Here is a 21,178-nt window from a genome sequence, read left to right as displayed (position 1 = left end):
TATAGCCCTAAGAGAGCACAAAGATCACTGGGTCAGCTGCTCTTAGTGCAACCTAGGTCTCGGCTGAAGACTAGAGTAGACCGTGCCTTTGCCGTTGCCGCACCCAAATTATGGAATAATCTTCCTCTTGACATTCGTGCATCTGAGTCTATTCAATCTTTTAAATCATGTCTAAAAACTTACTTGTTTAACCTAGCATCCGAGGCTAATTAGAGTGATTTTCATCCAGTTCTGCATTTGCATTATGGAAATATCTGTAATTTAAAACTTCCTCACAGATACTTCTGCTTTTTTAAGCTCTTTGGCATCCTGATAAAAGACAGCTCCAACAAACACACTGAAACCCCACCACCTTCAAATACTGTGTTATTTGTTTTGTTTTAATATTAATCATGAAAATCATGAAAAAAGCCAAGAGGGGACTATTCAGTCAAAACTACTCAAATAATGATATACAAAACAGGAGACCAATACTGTATGCTGTTATCTGTAAGTAATATAACTCTAATAGACATCAGACTCAACTTTTTTGTGTGTGTCCGGTCCGACACTGTAGCAATCAGAATTATTGTCTCAAGGCCAAGGAAAATGTCCAACAGATGTATTTTTTGCAAGCTGATCGTTACAGCTTTTGATATAATGGTCCACTTGATTGTCAGTTTGTTCGATATTTATTATTTATGTATTGATTTATTTTTTTACTTTTAAGTTATTACAATCTAAATGGACAGAACTAGGGGATAGGAAAGACGAAGAAAAGAGAAGTTGGGAAGAGGCTCAAGAGAAGGAGAGGGAAAGAAAAACAGAGAGACAGAGAAAAGACACTAAAAATCTGTTTAATCACCTGCTTGGAAAAAAAACAAGCAAAAAGAGAACAACACAGTATGGAAACAACAGCAACAACCAACATAAGCATAAGTAACAATAAATAATAAATATTGAGTGTTACTGAGCAGCACACAAGACCGACAAATCATGATATGTTTAGAGGCAGCAGCCAACCAATGGTGTATGTGTGTGAGTATCTGCTTGTACACACCTGCATACAAACAGGTATTCACCACCAGCATTATGCACCAGGATTAGAAGAGTTACATCCTGAGTGTTAGTAACAGTGGTGCTCAGTTTCATCAGTTTGCAATAATATGTGTCACAGTGATAATCAGATTGTTTAACTCTCAAGATGTAGATGAGAGAAACTGGTATTTACTTTTGTGAATCGTTTGTGTCACAGTGATCTGTATTTGAACTCTTTGTTCAGTTGTTCAATATTCATTAATGGCGTAACATTTTATAAAACATTCTCCTAACCCTAACCACTCCGGTTTCATGTGATGTTACACAAAAGGTTATGCATTTTGTTTGTTGACTAATTATAACAGTTAATTGTAACAGTTAGTGGGGTTCTGCTCTGTTTCTGTCCAAATGTAAAAACTGTTAATGGTTAAAGCATCAATAATAAATCTGAAGGACATAGAAACCAACTTATGATAATAAAATATAACACCACAATTTTAAGGGAGAGGAGGGAGACATCACTATCACCAATAATTATTAATAAAAGAACAGAATTACCCTCTGCTAAAGATAAATTACCCAAAACATCACAAACTATGCAGGTTTAGCTCCTCCTCCTGTCAGTCTCTCTGAGTTTCAGTGTCATATTTAATGGGTCACACCTCCTCTCCTCATCCTACAGAAGCAGTGCTATCGCTTTCTAAGTTTCAAGTCTCAACACACAGTGAAAACATGCTGGTGACTCTCTGTGCTCTCATCACTGCTCTAACATGTATGGAACCTCATTTATACTTCAGATTAGTAGTTATTTGTTGGATTCATATGTGCTTGTGTTTCTCTTGACTCCATGTCTTCTTGTTGTTTGCAGGTGTGAGTGGTGTGACGGTGCTGACACAGAAACCTCCTGTTTTATCAGTGAGGAAAGGAGAGACAGCCACCATGGACTGTAACCTGGGAACTGTTACTAACTATGCCTTTTGGTATAAACAGATTCCAGGAGGAGTTCCTCAGTTTGTGCTGTATTTTTATCATAGCTCTAGTTCTCCAACCTACAGCTCTGGGTTCTTCTCTCCAAAGTTCACATCCACTCATCAGTCAACAAAAGATTATCGTTTGATCATCAGCAATGTGGAGGAGGGAGACTCTGCAGTTTATTACTGTAAGACGTGGGACAGCAATGCTGCTGTATCACAGTGATTTACACTATGACAAAAACCTCCCCACTGATGCTTCTGCTTTTTGATGCTCTTTTTTTCACATGCTGACAAAAGACCCATTCAGCAAACTCAGTTTAAACCCACCACCTTCAAATAGTTTTGGATTTATTTTAATGTTCATCAATGAAAACCCACCAACTTCAGACAGTCTGTTAATAAACACTGAATTACTCTTTTTGATATATTTTAACATTCATCACTGAAAGTATAAAATATCGAGGAATATGACGACCACCAACAACACAAGGTGTCATATATATGTACACAATTATGTGCGTGTTTTTAAATAACAGCAATTTGACAAATGATTGTTAGCTGCAGTAAATGACATTAATCAGCCTAAACAGATACTGTTAAAGTTGCACAATGAGTTTTAAAAATGTTTCATATGAAGTGAAAATGCAGCTAAATTGCATTTTATCAATCAATCAATCAATCAATCAATCAATCTTTATTTATAAAGCACTTTTCATACAAAAAAACTGTAGCACAAAGTGCTTTACATGGTTAAAAGCAGCCCACCCCACCCTCCCACTCACTCCCCACACTCTCATTAACATAAACAGTCATGGATACACACATTCTCTCCCCCCCCCACCCCACACACACACACACACACACACACACACACTTAAAGAGTAAAATTGGGCTGGGTACGCATTAGCCAAGTGAGGAAACACTATCACAGGGAGCCGTCTGCACCGGGAGCCGGTCACAGACCGCAGCCTCCAGGCTGGGCACGCAGCAGGAGGGAGGCAAAGAAGCCCCCCAACCAGGCTGAGAGGACCCACAGAGCCCCAGCAGCCACGGTCGATCACAGCCCCGGTGCAGAGAGCCCCCTCTGAGGAAACACTGGAGATATGACCTAATAAAAATATAAACAGGATAAAAAGATAAAATAAATAAGAGTGGGATACAATATAAATATAAGTATAAACAGAGTAAGAAAAAAAATAAAAAATCAATAAGAATAAAATCAATAAATATTAGATAAAAACTAAATTAATAATATAAATAGAATAACAGGATAGAATAAATAAGCATAAAATAAATAAACGTTAGTTAAAAGCTAAATTAAAAAGGTGGGTCTTGAGCCTGTTTTTAAAAACGTGAATGTTCTCTGCGGCCCTGAGCTCCTCCGGCAGGCTGTTCCACAGTAGAGGACCATACCACTGAAAAGCTGCCTCTCCGTGAGTATGTGTCCTGACTTTAGGGACAATCAAAAGGCCAGTACCAGAGGACCTCAGGGTCCGCGAGGGTTCATATGGTAAAAGCATCTGTTGCTTCTCTTCTCACTACAATCGTTTTCACATTTCAGCTGAATATTAAAGGATGTTTACACCTCACACTGACAACATGCTGGAGACTATCTGCTCTCTCATCACTTCTCTAAAGTGTAAGACGTTCTTCTCATCTGTTTCATAGCCCATCTTTTTAGAGAAAGACATTTTCACACATTTTTTTTGTGTTTGTTGGTACATGCTAAACCAGTGGTAGTGTTTGTCCAGATACCTGGTGTCCACAAGGTTTCTCCAGGTCAAGAAGTTGTTCTCAACTGCAACATGGTTCAATTATGTTAGATGGTCTAAACAATTTCTTGGAGGGGTTCCTCAGTTTTCATTCTGACAGCTCACTTGGCTTTGGAACAGGTTCTCTGTCCCCAGAGGTGGGAAGTAACCAAGTACAAATACTTACTTACTGTACTTAAGTACAAAGTTTTCAACTAGCTGTTCTCAACTGCAACATTGAAAGAGATGATAGAAATTCTGTTAGCTGGTATAAACAAGTTTCTGGGGAAGATCATCTGTATGTTCTAAGATTTCTCCATTCTGACAGCTCACCCAGCTTTGAAATAAGATTCTCCTCAGAAAGATTCAACTCTACGTCCTCATCAAATATTAATTATCATTTAATTATCAAGTTAGCAGAAATAGAAGACACTGTACATATCACAGTTGTTCACAATGTGTCAGAAACCTCTTGAGCAGTACATATGCTTTCTTAGACTCATTCACTTGAGTACAGTCCAATCAAGAAAATTCAGTAACATACAACTTTCAGATAATGTCTTATTAAACATTGGATTACTCTTTTTTTTAAATTCTTTTTTAACCTTTAACCTGCTCAAATACAACATTAAAAAAGCTGAAAGCTTTTATGTCAGCTGGTACAAACAGGTTCCTGGTTCTTCTCCTCAGTTCTGAGATTTCATCATTCTCACAGGTCAACTGCATTTTGAGCAGGATTCTCCTCAGACAGATTAATATCTAAATCCTGACTAAACACTGATTTCAAGTGTATTATCAATCATGCAGAGACAGGAGACTCTGCAGTGAGTTCCTGTCAGACATTGGAAGACTTTCCCAATAAAGCTGGTTCATAGTGAAGCAGACTGTGGCCAAAATCTTACTGAGAGATAGTACAGCTCTGATTAATACTGGCCAATAATGAGGACTTCATTAAACCTTGCACAAAACAAGTGACATGAAGGAATAAACATGACTACACACAGAGAGAGACACAGTTATAAAATACAAACATTGATGAAGGGAATGAGATGTGACAGTGAAAGTTGGTCTCTACAGGATGTTTCAGTTCCTCTCCCCTCATCAGTGACAGTCAGGAGGTTTTTGTACAGCCATGTATACAAACTGAATCACTGTGGTATTCGGACAAGGCACCAAGCTGATTGTGACAAGTAAGTACTTTTTAACTGATCATAAAACAAGAGAGATTTTGCAAAAACCTGCTGATGACTACTTAATTCAATATGTTTCTTGTTCAGCATCATTTATTACGATTTTGTACAATCTGAAATAGTTTCAAGTTGTCTCATATACAGGAGACATGAATTACGTATGTTTAAAAAATGTGAAATAGTGTCAAACCAGTTCTCTGAAAATGGTGTGAAATATGTCGTATTTTCGTTCTTATTGCTTTTAATTTATGTTTAGGTTGGCATTTCAAAAACATAGGCACGTTTTCTCTTTCTTCAATAGTAGTTAACAGTGTTACTAAAGTTCAAAATTACTTTGAAATGATTAGAACTTTTCTTTGACATGAAAGAAAATTACCCACATTAGCTGACATGTTATACAGAAACCTGTAGAATTAAATCAAAGACATCTTACATGGAAAGTTAAACAGTAACTAATCATATTTTATTTGGTAAAAATATAAAAAGAAATTAAAATGATATGTTGGATCCATATATTTTGGTTTTGTACATTAGTTTTGTTTTCTTCTAACATCATAACAAATGTTATGTTTATTTCATATTGACTCTTCTTGATTTCTTCTGGTTTTATGACTTCATTTCCAATTTCCTTCTTTCCTTTAATTTATCTTTTTTGTTTGTTTTCTGAATGTCCTTCATGTATTTTCAGGCTCCAGCCTCCCTCCTCCTGTCCTGACAGTCTTCCCTCCGTCCAGTGCTGAGCTCCAGTCCAGCACAGCTTCTCTGGTCTGTCTGTCCAGTCAGTCTGTGCCTTTTGCAGATGTGAGCTGGTTGGCTGGTGGGAGTCCAGTGAGCAGTGAGATCTCTACCAGCACTGCTGTTCAGAGACCAGACCAGACTTACCAGATCAGCAGCTCTCTGACCATCCAGACATCAGACTGGAACATGGATAAGGTTTATACATGTAAAGTGTCTTTGGGCTCACAGACTTCAGAGAAAACCATCAAGAAGTCAGAATGTCCCACTGAATAGTCGAGGACCAGAATGTGCATTTAAAATCTGCTTCTTTACTGCTTGTGCTGTTTGCTCATTACAGTCTTTACATGTTAGAAATCAGAATAAAGCAAAATGTTTAAGTCATGTATTCATTTGCTGGTTTTTAACAAGTATTTTCAGGAATTCATGTTTTACATTAAATTAATAAAAGCATTGGTTTAAAAAATGTGTTTTCTTGTGAGTAAATAAGAAACTGTGTCACTGTTTTGTTAGTAACATAAATTTAAGATGATTAAAATGAACTCTTAAATTTTAGAGAGGGACACATAGAGGGAAAAACACTCATAAGAACACCATTTTTAAATGTGTTGTTCCCATAGTTAAAACACAAGTATATTCTGAAAGACACGCTATGTATCTTTGTACACTAGAGAGCATCATTTAATAACTCTTTATGAGTAAGAGAGAGGGTAAGTGGCACTGGTTTAAAATGTTGGTTGTAGATTTGCAAATGAATCTTCACACTCAGTGAAGCATCACCTCTCAAAACCTCCCTCTCTTTTTGCCCAGGATGCACCTGCAAGTCTTAGTATCTCATTTATAACTAAATGTAAATGAAGAAGTATCAACTCTGTGTAAAATAAAATGGAACTGCTGTTTACTAGAAATGTTTCAGTTACTATCATTTGATTATTCACAGACAGCTGAAACCTGCTTCATTTTTGTCCAAACATAACTTTCTTTACTGTTAAGGAACACTAGAGGGAGTGCAGTTATACAACTAAACTAAACCTTTGCTGTCATATGTTCGTTTGCTCTGAATATTTAAATCATTAAATACAACTAGTAGTTAAGTCTGTCTCATTCAGGATGTGGAGAGATGGACCAGCCCATAACGGAATAAACAAAGAAGAAAACAAAACTGTGATGATGATGATGATGTAACAGAATGAAAAGCAGAAGACATCATGAAAAGCTTATATACACAATGGACAGGGGGGAAAAGCTTCATTCAAAGCTGCTCTTCCTTGTTAGATGTGTTAAATAGCTTCTCCAGCAGCTTCTCTCCAGTCAGTTCTTCGCCTGCACCAACATTATGCTGGTGATTCTCTGTGCTCTCATCACTGCTCTAACATGTAAACACTCTGACTTCTATTGCACACATATATAAAGATGTCTGTGTGTTTGTCTTGACTCCATGTCTTCTTGTTGTTTGCAGGTGTGAGTGGTGTGATGGTGCTGACACAGAAACCTGTTCTATCAGTGAGGAAAGGACAGACAGCCACCATGGACTGTAATCTGGGGACTGTTACAGATGCTGCTCGTTGGTATAAACAGATTCCAGGAGGAGTTCCTCAGTATGTGCTGAATATGTATCATAGCTGGGGTTCTCCAGACTATGGCTCTGGGTTCTCCTCTCCAAAATTCATGTCCACTCATCAGTCAACATCAGATTATCGTTTGATCATCAAAAATGTGGAGGAGGCAGACTCTGCAGTCTATTACTGTCAAACATGGGATGAATCTGCTGAGGTGCACGTATCACAGTGGTTTACACTGTGACAAAAACTCCTCACTGATACTTCTGCTTTTACGTCTCATTAACATGCTGATAGACCCATTACACAAACAAAACTGTAAAAACATTACATGTGGATGAGCTGCCATTTTTGATTTCTTCATCATCAAAACTATTAAAATCCAAATATGCAGTTCTCATTGACGCAACCACTCAAATTATTATATAAACCCAACTATCCCGCATACAAAAAAAAAATTCTATGTTGCTAGAAGATTTTTTTAAAATTATCAAAATTTAGCTACTAGAGATAGAGACTAAATATAGCTACTACCTCGACTAAACAAATACTGTTACACATGGACATTCCATCATTCTGTCACGGCTGCGGCGGCAGACTTGTCGAGGTGTGAGAGAAAGGACCCAAGTGCATGACCGACGAAAGGCTCACTGTGAGTGAGCTTTATGTACAGTGATGAGACATAAAAAGAAGCAGGGCAGGGACAAAACTAAGAAATACCGAAACTGCAAACTAAACATGACACAAAGGAACAAAACCCTGGGACCAGAAACCCGGAACATGAAACATAAAGACCTGAGACGGGGAACACGGAACATGAAGACAAGCAACAAGGAACATGGACACCCTTAATTTTTTTTAAAGTTTTTTTCAATTCATTTAAAAAATTCATTAATAAAACTAAAAAAAAAAGCAAGGTCCCAGAATATGCAATTCTTATTCAGCTACTAGACTTCAAGTTATCATCCACACCAAGGTATCCAACATACAACATATAATGTTATATTTTAAAGGTTGATAGACACTACATTAATACTACTATTCTCCAGCAGCAGTAAATGTGACCATAATGACATTAAACAACTCTTGTTCAGTGTTTCATTATAAAGTTGTTAGTTACCCATATGAAGCTAAAACAACTAAAAGTTTGGATGAATAAATGAGGATAAGGACTTATTTTGGGGGAAATTTTTATAATTGATTAATTAATTGGGAAACAGCTCTTATTTGGTTTATGAATGAAAGCCTGTGTCTTGTCTCCTCTTAATGAGCTTTATCCTATCCAGTGTCATTGTATAGTCTTGTAACCTTCCTCTTTTTATTAGTATTTTGTAACATGTAAGATATTCTCATCCCTTCTGTAATCCATATATTTGGATATCACACTGATTATTTAGAAGTCACATCAAACACAAACTGATTTATCAAATATGATGCAGGGCAGAGAGGACTCCCCCATTTAGATAGAGGGGACAGAGGTGGAGAGAGTCAGATGGTTCAGATTCTATCACAGGCCAGAAGGCTAGTATGAGGTATTGAACCCAGAAGCCAGGGGTGAAGCCGAAGGTCCTCCAACGTTGTGCACTTCTCCGGGACTTTAGTTAGGCATGCATTCAAGAAATTCCGGCAGTCTGGACAGAAAGAAAAGAGAAAAAACATGAAGATGATAGTTTCAGTGATCCAAGGCATCGGTGAATCATGAAGTGTGAAGTTTTCTTACTTGTGGACAGATGCTTTTTGATTTTCAGTTCCTTTCTGAGGAACTTCATTGTATTAAAGTCCCGTGCATGAAGCGCTTCATATAGCACCACTCCCATTTGCCATACAATGGTGGGTCCGGACTTGTAGTAATTGCGCCTGTACCACTCGGGAGGGGTGTGAACAGCTGTACCTAATAAACAGACATGATTCCAACTTCTTCTAAAGCAAAAGACACAAATTGTTATGTCTGTGAAGAGCAGGAGCAGAATATGTTACCATAGAAGACACGGTACAGCGATCGCTCCTTAACAAAACAGCTCAGTCCAAAGTCGATGGTGCGAACACGAGGCACATCTGAGCTGGTCTCAATCAGAATGTTCTTACCCTTGATGTCTCGGTGAAAGATGTGTTTGTCCTCAAGCTCCTTTGCAGCATCAACTGTAAACTCCATTTGTGGTTTTGTCCTGGTCCACGTTCCTTTTCTTTTTCTTAGGTGGCTCTTTGCTGTCTCCCGCGGCCTTCCTTTTGCCATTTCTCGTGCACACCTTTATGTTTTTACTGCAGCCCTCTGAAATGTTCAAGCTGCAGTCTGCAGATGTAGAAAACACCAAGAGCACATCAGCTTAATAGATGATAGAGACAAATAAGTCCCAACCACTAATATCTGAAAGCTAGCAACCATCTGGACACTTAATCTAGCGCTCACTCAACTAATTAGCTTACCTTTACCAGTGTCCAAGGAGGAAGATGCTTACTCCTTGTCACCGCTCATATGGTCAAGAAGTTTAGAGCTCTTTCCTTGCTTGCTTGTGTCCTGTCCATCTTGCTGGGCTTTACGCTTCACACCTTTGACCACATGCATCTGGGCTGGTGGAAGGACCAGCCTTCTCAGCGACCCTCCTCCTTTTTATTGGGGTCTTGTATTCAGGACTGGCCTTTCTATTAGCCATCCTCCTCTTACAATCTATAAACGACAACAACACAGTGGTGAAAAAGAGTGCTCAACATCAGGACTGGAAGCATTTTGATAGCAAAGACTTTTAAATTGCAATTGGTGAAATTATGACAAGTTTGTTCTTGGGATAAAAAAACAGACCAAAGACCAATGCAAGTCGATACTAACCCTAACCCGCTCTTACCTGCTGGGACAAAACGGCAGCCCTCTCTTTGAGGCATCCGTCTGCAGGATGAAAGGGAGGGACAAGTTAGGAGTGTGTAACACTGGCTCCCTATAGAGAGCTTTTTTTACCTGCACAAACGCTGTCCGCCACTGCTCCATCCACTGGACCAGATCTGGGACACCCTTTTGGGTGAGATCAGTCAAGGGGCTGGTCAGGTCTGCAAACCCGGGCACGAACTGGCGACAGTACCCAGCCAGCCCCAGGAACCACCTGACCTCCTTTTTCGTCTTGGGATGTGGCAGGATGTAATGACTGCCACCTTCTCCGCCTGTGGACGCACCTGCCTGCCTCCCAAGTGGTACCCCAAATACTGTACCTCCCTCCATCCAGCTGTACACTTCTTCAGGTTGGCCCTGTGCCGCACTGTGCCTCAGCGACTAAAGGACCACAGCCACCCACTGCACATGCTCCACCCAGGTGTCACTGTGCATGATCACATCATCCAGATAGTTAGCAGTGTGAGGACGCAGCACCTCGTGCATGAGGTAATCTGTTGGCTGTTTGACAACTACTCTTTCAAGAATATTTGATATGAAAGGAAGGTTAGAGATTGGCCTATAATTATCTAAGACCGCTTGGTCTTGAGATGGCTTTTTAAGTAAAGGTTTAACTACTGCCGACTTGAAGGGCTGTGGTACATAGCCGATTATTAGATGGATCATATTTAAGATTGACACATTAATTAATGGCAGGACTTCTTTAAGCAGTTTTGTAGGAATGGGGCCTAAAAGTCACATTGATGGTTTGGAGGAAGTAATTATTGAAGTTAACTCAGAAAAGTCCATTGGAGAAAAATACTCTAAATTAATATCAATGGTACTCAAAGTAGCTGTAGATAATGTTACATGTGTGAGATGATTATGAGTATTTTTTTTCTCTAATGGTTAAAATTTTAAGTGTGAAGAAGATCATGAAGTCATTACTAGTTAACGTTAAAGAGATTGTTGGCTCAACGGTGCTCTGACTTTTTGTCAGCCTGGCTACAGTGCTGAAGAGAAACCTAGGGTTGTTCTTATTTTCTTCAATCAGTGACGAATAGTAAGATGTTCTGGCTTTGCGGAGGGCTTTCTTATAAAGCAACAAACTATTTCTCCAGGCCAAATGACGATCTTCTAAATTTATGACACGCCATTTCCTCTCCAGTTTACGAGTTATCTGCTTTAGGCTATGTGTTTGAGAATTATACCACGGAGTCAGGTACTTCTGATTTGAGGCCTTAGTTTTCACAGGAGCTGCAGTATCCAGAGTTGTATGTAGTGAGGAGGTAAAATTATCAACAAGAAAATCAACCTGTGTTGGAGTAGCATTCAGGTAGCTGCTCTGCTCTGTGATTGTGTACCAATCTTGTAATCTTGAACCAAGTATATTTGTCTTATTTCTAGTCAAAAAAAATCTCATCACACTTAAAATAAGACACAATCTGCTTCAGAGTTATATTTCAGTAAGACTGTTTTTAGACAGCGCATCTTGAAACTAGAGAATTTTCACTTGTTCTATTGGCAGATTTTTTCACTTAATACAAGATTTCTTTGCTTTTAAATAAGTGAAAAAAAATCTGCGAAATTGAAAAAGTGAAAATTCTCCAGATCCAAGAGGCACTGTCTTGACTCAAATTATGTTATGATTTAAGGTAAAGACCCCAAAGAGTTAATCTCAGACAAATATTCACAGAAATTGGATCAAAAGGCATCCATAATGGCCAGTAATATTTTGGAGCTCAAAGGGTTAACCCAACAAATCGTGAAAAATTAACTTATTATTATTATTATTATTATTATTATTATTAACTGATATTAAATTTTCTACTGGTGTACATAATTGTTATAATGATTCTGGCCAGTATTAACTGTCCACCTCTCTCATTTTTATTAATTTCTAATAATTTCCTCAATGTCCTTCATGTATTTTCAGGCTCCAGGCTATCTCCTCCTGTCCTCAGTCTTCACTCCATCCAGTGCTGCGCTTCAGTCCAACACAGCTTCTCTGGTCTGTCTGTGCAGTCAGTCCGTGATCTCTACCAGCACTGGTGTTCAGAGACCAGACTTTCCAAATCAGCAGCTCTCTGGCCATCCAGACATCAGACTGGAACATGAATAAAGTTTATACATGTAAAGTGTCTTTGGGCTCACAGGACCCCCCCCCCCCAATTCAAACATGCAGACCTTCTGGCTGTTGTGGCATGTCACCAAAGTTTTCACAGAAAAAAGTCAAAAAGTCAGAAAAAAAATCTGTCCCCAAAAATGTTTAAGTACAGAGACCTGAAGCTGAAATTTTGCACTTAATATCAGTTGCTGAGGAACTTTGTGTTAGGGTACCTGGGTCATCAACCCAGAGTTCTGAATTTTGCATTATTAAATGAGCTGGGATTTTGATATTGTTTATCATTTCTAGTATTTTGGTTTCTTTGTTAGAGTTCTCTGTCTTATGGTTTATGTCTCTGTGTTCCATAGTAGCTCTGTCAGCTGTATCCCGTTGTCAAGTCTGCGTCTCATGTTAATGTATCTGGTTTTGCTTCCCTTGTCTCGTTAGCCCTGATTTTTCCCAGCTGTGTTTCCCTCCTGTCTCCCATTCCCTGATTGCTCCCTCTGTGTATTTAAGCCCTGTGTTTTATTTGGTCTGTGTCACAATCTCCATTATCCTAAGCCACCCACCCGCCAAGGCGGCAGTGTTCCCAGTTTAGCCAGTATTCCGTTTTTGTCATTCAGTAATAAATCCTTGGTTTAACTCTGCACTTTTTGGTCCATCATTCCTCCTATCCTGCCTGCACACAGCCTAAACATGACACTTTGGAATATAATTTAAAATAGCCAAATTTAAATATAACCAATCAGATTTTTTTTTTTTATTTATTTATTACTTTTTATTTAGCAAGCTTTAATTTTGATTAAACTGATCGTTTGTAACAATGAAGGAGATAGCATCTCCGTCAGCTCTCATGATGCAACTGCTGTGACAAATTTTGACATAATTATATCAGATTTATTTTAGTTTATTTTAACTGCTGAATCTTAATGGTTTATCACAGGGTGGGAATTTCAAGCTGCAAACTGTTTCTGTTTTTAAAAAACTGTTTTTATACATCACATTTGTAAACAGGCCCATCTTATTTACAGATATTTAGTTATTTAATTAGATGATCCCACTGTTGTGCAAAGTCACCACAAAGTTTGACGTGTGAGAGAATAACTAGCTGTGAAAATGATTTTTTTACAGAGCTAAAGCTGAAATTGTAAACTTTATGTTGCTTCAGAATATGCAAATCTAATTATAGTTTTTAAATACAATACAAGTTAAAAGTATAAAATATAACCAACCATGGAGAAAGAATGGCTATTAACCATTCCAAAATAATAAAAAAAAACTATATATACAAGACATATTATTATTGTTATATATAATATTAATAACACAGGCAAGCAAAATAAAAAAAACCTCCAATGCTCCTCCTCCTGTTAGTTGTATTAAATAGCTCCTCCACCATCATCTCTCCACTCAGTTCTCAGCCCACTCAGACAACATGCTGGTGACTCTCTGTGCTCTCATCACTGCTCTAACATGTAAAGAGTCTAAAATATACTGAAGAATAGACTTCATGTTACATTTAAATGTCAGTGTGTTTCTCTTGACTCCATGTCTTTTTGTTGTTTGCAGGTGTGAGTGGTGTGACGGTGGTGACACAGAAACCTCCTGTTTTATCAGTGAGGAAAGGAGAGACAGCCACCATGGACTGTAACCTGGGGACTGTTACTAACTATGTTGCTGCCTGGCATAAACAGATTCCAGGAGGAAGTCCTCAGCATGTGCTGTATTTTTATCATAGCTATAGTTCTCCATACTATGGCTCTGGGTTCTCCTCTCCAAAATTCACATCCACTCATCAGTCAACAACAGATTATCGTTTGATCATCAAGAATGTGGAGGAGGGAGACTCTGCAGTCTATTACTGTCAGACATGGGACGGCTCTGCTAACAGTGGGGTATCACAGTGATTTACACTGTGACAAAAACCTCCTCACAGATACTTCTGCTTTTTGATGCTCTTTCACATGCTGAAAAAAGACACATCCGAGAAACACACTGAAATCCCACCACCTTCAAATACTGTGTTATGTGTTTTGGTTTTTTTAAATTAATTTTAATATTCATCATTGAAAACATGAATAAAGCAAGCAGAGGAATATAGAGATATTCAGCCAAAACAAGTGAGAAGTGGACTAATACTGTATATAACTAAAAGTTATCTATAAGTAATAGAAATTTAGTAAACACCATTCTCAGCTCTTAAATAGTGATAACTATACATCCAGCAGAAATAAATATAAGAAAGGAAGAAAACGTGTGATGTGTGAGGATAAGGACATTTGCATTTAAACTACAACTCTTCTGAATTTGTTGAGACTTGTTCTACCTCATGTTCTTATAAACGTTACTGTTTATTCTTTTCACATAAGTCCTGCTCACATTTCAGCTAGAAAGAGATTGGCGTTAACACTTAAAACTGTCAATAATCAGTTACATAATATTTATTCCCTTTACAACAATATTTTCGTGAGCAATATGTCATGACAGCCATAAGTGTGTCGGTTGAACATGAGCCAGAAACATTTAATTGATGTTATTTGCATTATATTCCTCTCTAGAAAGCTGACTAAAAAGCGACTGAGATGTGTCAGTAAAAGCATGAATATAAAAAAAACATTTATTCCAAATAATCAAGAGCAACATTTAATGGCAGCTCTAAATAATTTTGATTGGACTAGCATACTATCCTATGATGACACTAATAAATGTTGTGATCTATTATACTCTGCTATTAAAGGGGTCTTGTCACAGTTTCAGAAAGAGAGCCATTTAAAGAAACGAGTTTATTCCTTGCCTTGGATTAATACTGAGTGTAAACAGCTTATGAGACTCAGAGACCAGTTACTTAAAAAATCGTTACAATCTGGATTAAATACTGATCGATTACATTTTATATCTGCAAGGAATAAAGTCACACAAACTTTGAGAATGGCAAAAGCAAATTTTTTCATGACTGTAATTAATAGTGCCAAAGGAAACTGTAAGCTAATTTGGGAAAATATTAACAAACTCCTTGGTAACAGTAAGCATAATGCTGATACAGACCTTGAACTTAAATTTGCCAATGAACTGGTATCAGAGCCTCTTAGCCTAGCTACTAAATTAAATGATTTTTTCCAAAGTACCATTAATGAAATTGCACAATTGTTTTCTAATTCTTGTGACCCTCAACAAAATATTGGGAATACCGACACCAAAGAGGATGTTTCTTCTCCAGATTCAAAGTTCAATATTCAGAATATTACAGAAAATGAAGTAGAAAATATAATCTCTAAATTAAGAAGTTCTAAAGCAAGGGATGAGTTTGGATTTGATACCAATTTTTTGAAGCATTATAAATCTTGTCTTTTGGTGCCTGTGACCCATCTTATTAATTTATCAATCACGCAGGCAGTCGTTCCTCTGAGTTGGAAGGTGGCAAAAGTTACACCAATTTATAAATCGGGTGATAAAACAGACCCTGCTAATTATCGACCTATTAGCATACTCCCTATCTTTTCAAAGATAGCAGAAAAGTGGGTTGCTAATTCTATCATCAAACATCTTAATGACTCCAATCCGGGTTTGCACCCTATGCAATTTGGATTTCGCACTCTTCATTCAACTGAAACGGCTGTCTGTGTTTTTGTTGAGAGACTGAAATCTTACTTAGACAAGAGCAGTTATGTTGCGGCTGTTTTTCTTGATTTCAAGCGTGCGTTTGACACTGTGAATCATCTTAAGCTCTTGTCTAGACTGTCGACATTTAACTTTAGTAATCACACTGTTAAATGGATACAGTCTTATCTATCAGATAGAAAACAAAGCGTGCAAATAAAGAATAGCAAGTCACCCTATCTTTACTGTACGCAAGGTGTCCCCCAGGGTTCAATTCTAGGCCCCCTGTTATTTTCACTTTATGTAAATGACTTACCTAATGTGTGCAAAAATGTGGACACGATTATGTATGCTGATGATACAGTAATTTTTACACAAGCCAAAACTGCTGATGATGCAGCCCATCAGCTTTCACTGGCATTACATGATTTACAAAAATGGCTGAATGACTCATGCCTGTGCCTTAATTTTAAAAAGACCGTATCAATGTTTTTTAGTAAACCTAAAACAGCTGTGGCTGCAGTAAAAGTTTGCTTGGGTGCACAAGAATTAATTAATGTTGAGGAATTTAAGTATTTGGGAGTGCTACTAGACTCTAAATTATCCTTTAAAAAACATATTAAAAAAGTAGTGAAAACTGTAAATGTTAATATACAGAACACAGAATGCTCTGTCATATCAGGGAGTGAGCTTCTGGAATAGTCTTCCACTGTCAGTGAGGGAAAGTACAAGTCTACCCATCTTTAAGAGCCACTTAAAAGGGCAGCTGAGGGATACACAAACATGTGATCATGTTTAATAATCATGCTTTATATTGGACGGGAAAAAGAGTTAGTGTATTACAAAAAGGGAAACAACTGTTAGTGTAATGGGTGAGCGCAATATCACGACAGTCAGGGCATGTGCAATACTGGGGTTTGTGCAATATAACTGATGTGTTTCCGTTATTGTTATCTATACTGTCCCCTGTGTCCATTCTTCTTGTCATTTGTTTGTTCTGTGATGACTGTTTTTGTCCTTGTCACATGACCTGTAAATAGTGTCTCTGTATGTTTTTACTAACTTGTGTTTAACACCAACCTGCCAGAGGGTCTGCAGATGGAAATTAGCCCAAGGCTATAATCTGGCATATTTACATTTATTAAAATGTTCATTAATATGTATTGCCCCTCTTTCTAAAAATAAATAAATAAATAAATGATTTTTAATCTATGAATGAAAATCATTTTGTTGAATCTCCTCCTCCTTTGGCTTATGGAGGACCACAAGAGCCACGCGCATCGAAATAAAAAATTCTGTGCTTAATTTTAATAAACTGATTTTTAAAATGCTTTTCAAATCCAGGCTGGCAGACAGCCTGTGTCTGACCAACCAATCAGAGAGCTCCTTACATCCCACGGTGTGGCTAATTTGAATAGCAGCAGGATTTTTAAAATGAAGTTGTTAATCCAACTGCTAATCCAACTGCTAATCCACATGTTAATCCCTGAGCGAACAGGAAAGGGAAATGGATTTTGAAATGCAGTTTATTAAAGTGCAATTCGAAAATGTTTTTTGAAATGAAGACTTGAAAAGCATTTTAAAAATCAGTTTATTAAAATTAAGCACAGAATTTTTTATTTCGATGCGCGTGGCTCTTGTGGTCCTCCATAATTTTGGTCTATAAATTGATTCCATGAGTTCTTTTTTAACTCCAAATGCTTATTTGTACTTACCTTTCATTTTAAAGTGCAATGAGACATTAAACTGCATAATTTTCAATACAAAACTGGAAAATGGAGAGGTTCTAAAACTTTTGACTGGTAGTTTATGTATATGCATTTGTTATCCTTTGAAATTCATTATTAATAAACATTTTTAAAATAGTGAGTTGTCAGCCTCCTGCTTTGGAGTCCTTAAATTGTTGCCGCACTTGACTATTACATTTTCTATAGTATTGCATGAAGTACCAAGACATAATTTGGGAACGATTAATGGCTGAAGGTATCATTAACCCTTTAAAGCCGGTCGGAGCGGGCACGCTCCGTTTTGCGTAACTTCATTACGTCATTTTTGCGGAAAATGTAGTTTTTTACTTGTAGGCCTTATAAGCCTATACTGGTGTTTTTAAAAGTCATGTTTGACTTTGCCTCCTTTGTCACCGATTCTGTTTATAATTTTTATGGACAGGATTTCTAGGCGCAGCCAAGTGGCGGAGGGCTTTCACTTCGGTGGCCTCAGAATCTCATCTCTGCTTTTCGTGGATGATGTGGTCCTGTTGGCTTCATTGGGTGAGGGCCTCCAGCTCGCACTGGAACAGTTCGCAGCCGAGTGTGAAGCAGCGAGAATGAGGATCAGCACCTCCAAATCTGAGGCCATGGTTCTCAGCCGGAAAAGAATGGAGTGCCCACTCCGGGTCGGGGATGAGTTCCTGCCCCAAGTGGAGGAGTTCAAGTATCTCGGGGTCTTGTTCGCGAGTGATGGGAGAAGGGAGCCGGAGATCGACAGACGGATTGGTGCTGCGGCCGCAGTGATGCGGACGCTGCACTGGTCCGTCATGGTGAAGAGGGAGCTGAGTGTAAAAATGAAGCTCTCAATTTACTGGTCGATCTACGTCCCTACCCTCACCCTATGGCTACGAGCTGTGAGTAGTGACCAAAAGAACGAGATCGCGGATACAAGCGGCAGAAATGAGCTTCGTCCGAAGGGTGGCTGGCCTCTCCCTTAGAGATAGGGTGAGAATTTCAGCCATCCGGGAGGGGCTCAGAGTAGAGCCACTGCTCCTCCACATCGAAAGGAGCCAGTTGAGGTGGTTTGGGCATCTGACAAGGATGCCTCCTGGGAACCTCCTGGGTGAGGTGTTCCGGGCATGTCCCACCGGGAGGAGGCCCCGGATGGATGGATGTTTGACTTCATACTTTTCTGTATAGTTTCTGGGATGCTTAGAACTCAAATTGCACTGCTGGAAATAGTTTATTTTGATGCACATGCTGTTTTCTTTGCAAATTTGCATTATAGGATTGTTTTTCGTTTTTTCTGCAATATATACAAATTGGTGTATCTCAAAAATAAAACTATGAAGACACTCAAAATAAATTTCCTGTTGTTGTAAACTATTTTTTGCAACTTTTTTTGTATTTAAAGTTTTGAGGGATAAACCTCTTAAATTTCTCTAAGTAGAAATATATGTAAAAAACAAAAAAATGATTTTCAATTTTTTTGTAGTTTATTGCACTTTTTTTGCAATTTATGTAGTTACGTATGCATTAAGTCCATAGTATTATTAAAATTTGGGCTATAACAGTTGAATTGATGTATAGCAACTTGAAATGCTCCTAAAAATGGAACTACAGCATGTAAAATATAAAGTAAGCTCTAGCGGACTTGGTTCTATGGTAGGTCTTAAAGGGTTAAGGAATTTTTAATCATTAAAAAGTATATTGGAAAACATTATATCATTGCTGTGAAATATAAGCAGACTGATGAGGCGCATGATATGTTGACAGTGAAAGTTGGCCTCTACAGGATATTTCAGTTCCTCTCCCCTCATCAGTCAGGAGGTTTTTGTACAGCCATGTATACAAACTGAATCACTGTGGTATTCGGACATGGCACCAAGCTGATTGTGACAAGTAAGTGCTGTTTAAACTGATCCTGAAACATTAGAAAATTTCCAATAGTTTACTGAAAAGTTCTTAATTTCAAATTTTTATTGTTCATAATCTTTTTTTATATATTTATAGTATCTGATGCAGAGCCAACTCGTATTTTATACGTTAGACATGATTATGAGTTGTATTAAAATCAAGAAATGTTTTCAATCAATTTAAAAAAAAAATGTTGTTTACTGAAAAAGTGAAAAATTTTGTCATTCAATCTTGTTATTTTCGAAGCATTTTAATTTTTAAAGAATACATAAGTCTATTTTGTCTTTTCTCATTAAGAGTTTTACCTAATTTAAACATTAATTTAAAGTACAAAATTTAAAAATATCTGGCTTTAAACCTGTCACCTTTGAAATTAAAGGGAATGACTTGCATTATATAACATATGATTGCTTGACAAATCTTCCAGAATTAAAAACAATAAATTCTCTTGAATGTAAAATTAGGGCTTCATTTAGTTTTGTTTTATTTTTTTGACAGTTTTTAAAATCAGTTGAAAATGTGTGATTACCTGTTATTTATTTGTTTTTACAGATAAACTGTTTATATTGTTTGATTTTTACGGAATTTATCTTTATTCTGTATTAAATCTTGTTGATTTTTTCATCACTTCTATTTTTATTACTTCAGTTCTATTTTTCCTGAACATCCTTCGTGTATTTTCAGGCTCCAGCCTCCCTCCTCCTGTCCTGACAGTCTTCCCTCCGTCCAGTGCTGAGCTCCAGTCCAACACAGCTTCTCTGGTCTGTCTGTCCAGTCAGTCTGTGCCTTTTGCAGATGTGAGCTGGTTGGCTGGTGGGAGTCCAGTGAGCAGTGAGATCTCTACCAGCACTGCTGTTCAGAGACCAGACCAGACTTACCAAATCAGCAGCTCTCTGACCATCCAGACATCAGACTGGAACATGGATAAGGTTTATACATGTAAAGTGTCTTTGGGCTCACAGACTTCAGAGAAAACCATCAAGAAGTCAGAATGTCCCACTGAATAGTCGAGGACCAGAATTTTAATGCATTTAAATTCAGCTTTTTCACTATTTGCGCCGTTTGCTTATTGCAAAGCTGATGTTTTAGAAATCAGAATAAAGCAAAAGGTTCACATCATTTGTTCATTTCCATTTTCATGAACAGATATTTGCAGTTGTTATGCATTAAATCAATAAAAGCATTGGTTTCAAAATCACTGTTTCCTTTTTCTAAGATAAAAAAAATTCTTTCACTGTTTCACTGAGGGACACACAGAGGAAAACGATCCATTTATAAGCACATCATTTTTAAAATGTTTTTCATCATAAATAAAACATAAAGACATTCTGAAATGTATGCTGTGAGATATTTGTACACTAAAGAAAATCACTTCATAATTTTACCTGAGTACAGAGAGTGAAAGTGTCACTGGTTTGAAATGTTGGTTCCAGAATTGCAGATAAATCTTCACACTCAGTTAGTGATGCATCAACTCTCAACTCCTCCCTCTCTTCCTTCCTAGTGTGCACCTGCAGGTCTCAGCATTTTATTTATAACTACACATGCAAATTAAGATTACCAGCTCTCTGTAAAATAAACTGGAAGCTGCTTCCTGGAAATGTTTTATTACTAAAATTTGGTTATTCAGAAACAGTCAGCTGAATACTCTTTCATTGGTACAAACGTACCTTTATGTATTGATTAAAAAGACTAAAGAGAGTCCATTGCTGTGCTTTTTCTTCTCACTTTTTCTTCCTGACCTTTGTGCTGCTGTAACAAGTGA

General features: G+C 37.7%; 1 protein-coding gene across 2 annotated transcripts; it reads left to right on the top strand.

Moving 5' to 3' along the window:
* Positions 1–1,749: 1,749 nt before the first annotated feature.
* LOC134625458 (immunoglobulin lambda-1 light chain-like) lies at positions 1,750–20,150 on the top strand. Of its 2 annotated transcripts, XM_063470678.1 has the most exons (4): positions 1,750–1,789; positions 1,886–2,201; positions 4,898–4,932; positions 5,621–6,107. In XM_063470678.1, exons 1-4 carry the CDS (start codon positions 1,750–1,752, stop codon positions 5,941–5,943), a joined length of 714 nt encoding a protein of 237 aa, XP_063326748.1. In that variant the 3' UTR covers positions 5,944–6,107. The 2 variants fall into 2 exon arrangements, 1 of the variants encoding a protein (XP_063326748.1); XR_010573642.1 differs by lacking the exons at positions 1,750–1,789; positions 1,886–2,201 and adding an exon at positions 20,098–20,150 and having other exon boundaries at positions 4,812–4,932; positions 5,621–5,672.
* Positions 20,151–21,178: the final 1,028 nt, after the last annotated feature.

The sequence above is a fragment of the Pelmatolapia mariae genome, linkage group LG4 (assembly GCF_036321145.2).
Source record: "Pelmatolapia mariae isolate MD_Pm_ZW linkage group LG4, Pm_UMD_F_2, whole genome shotgun sequence".
Classification (NCBI taxonomy): Eukaryota; Metazoa; Chordata; class Actinopteri; order Cichliformes; family Cichlidae; genus Pelmatolapia; species Pelmatolapia mariae.
Note: the sequence above shows the minus strand (reverse complement) of the source record. Positions and strands in the feature narration are given on the sequence as shown.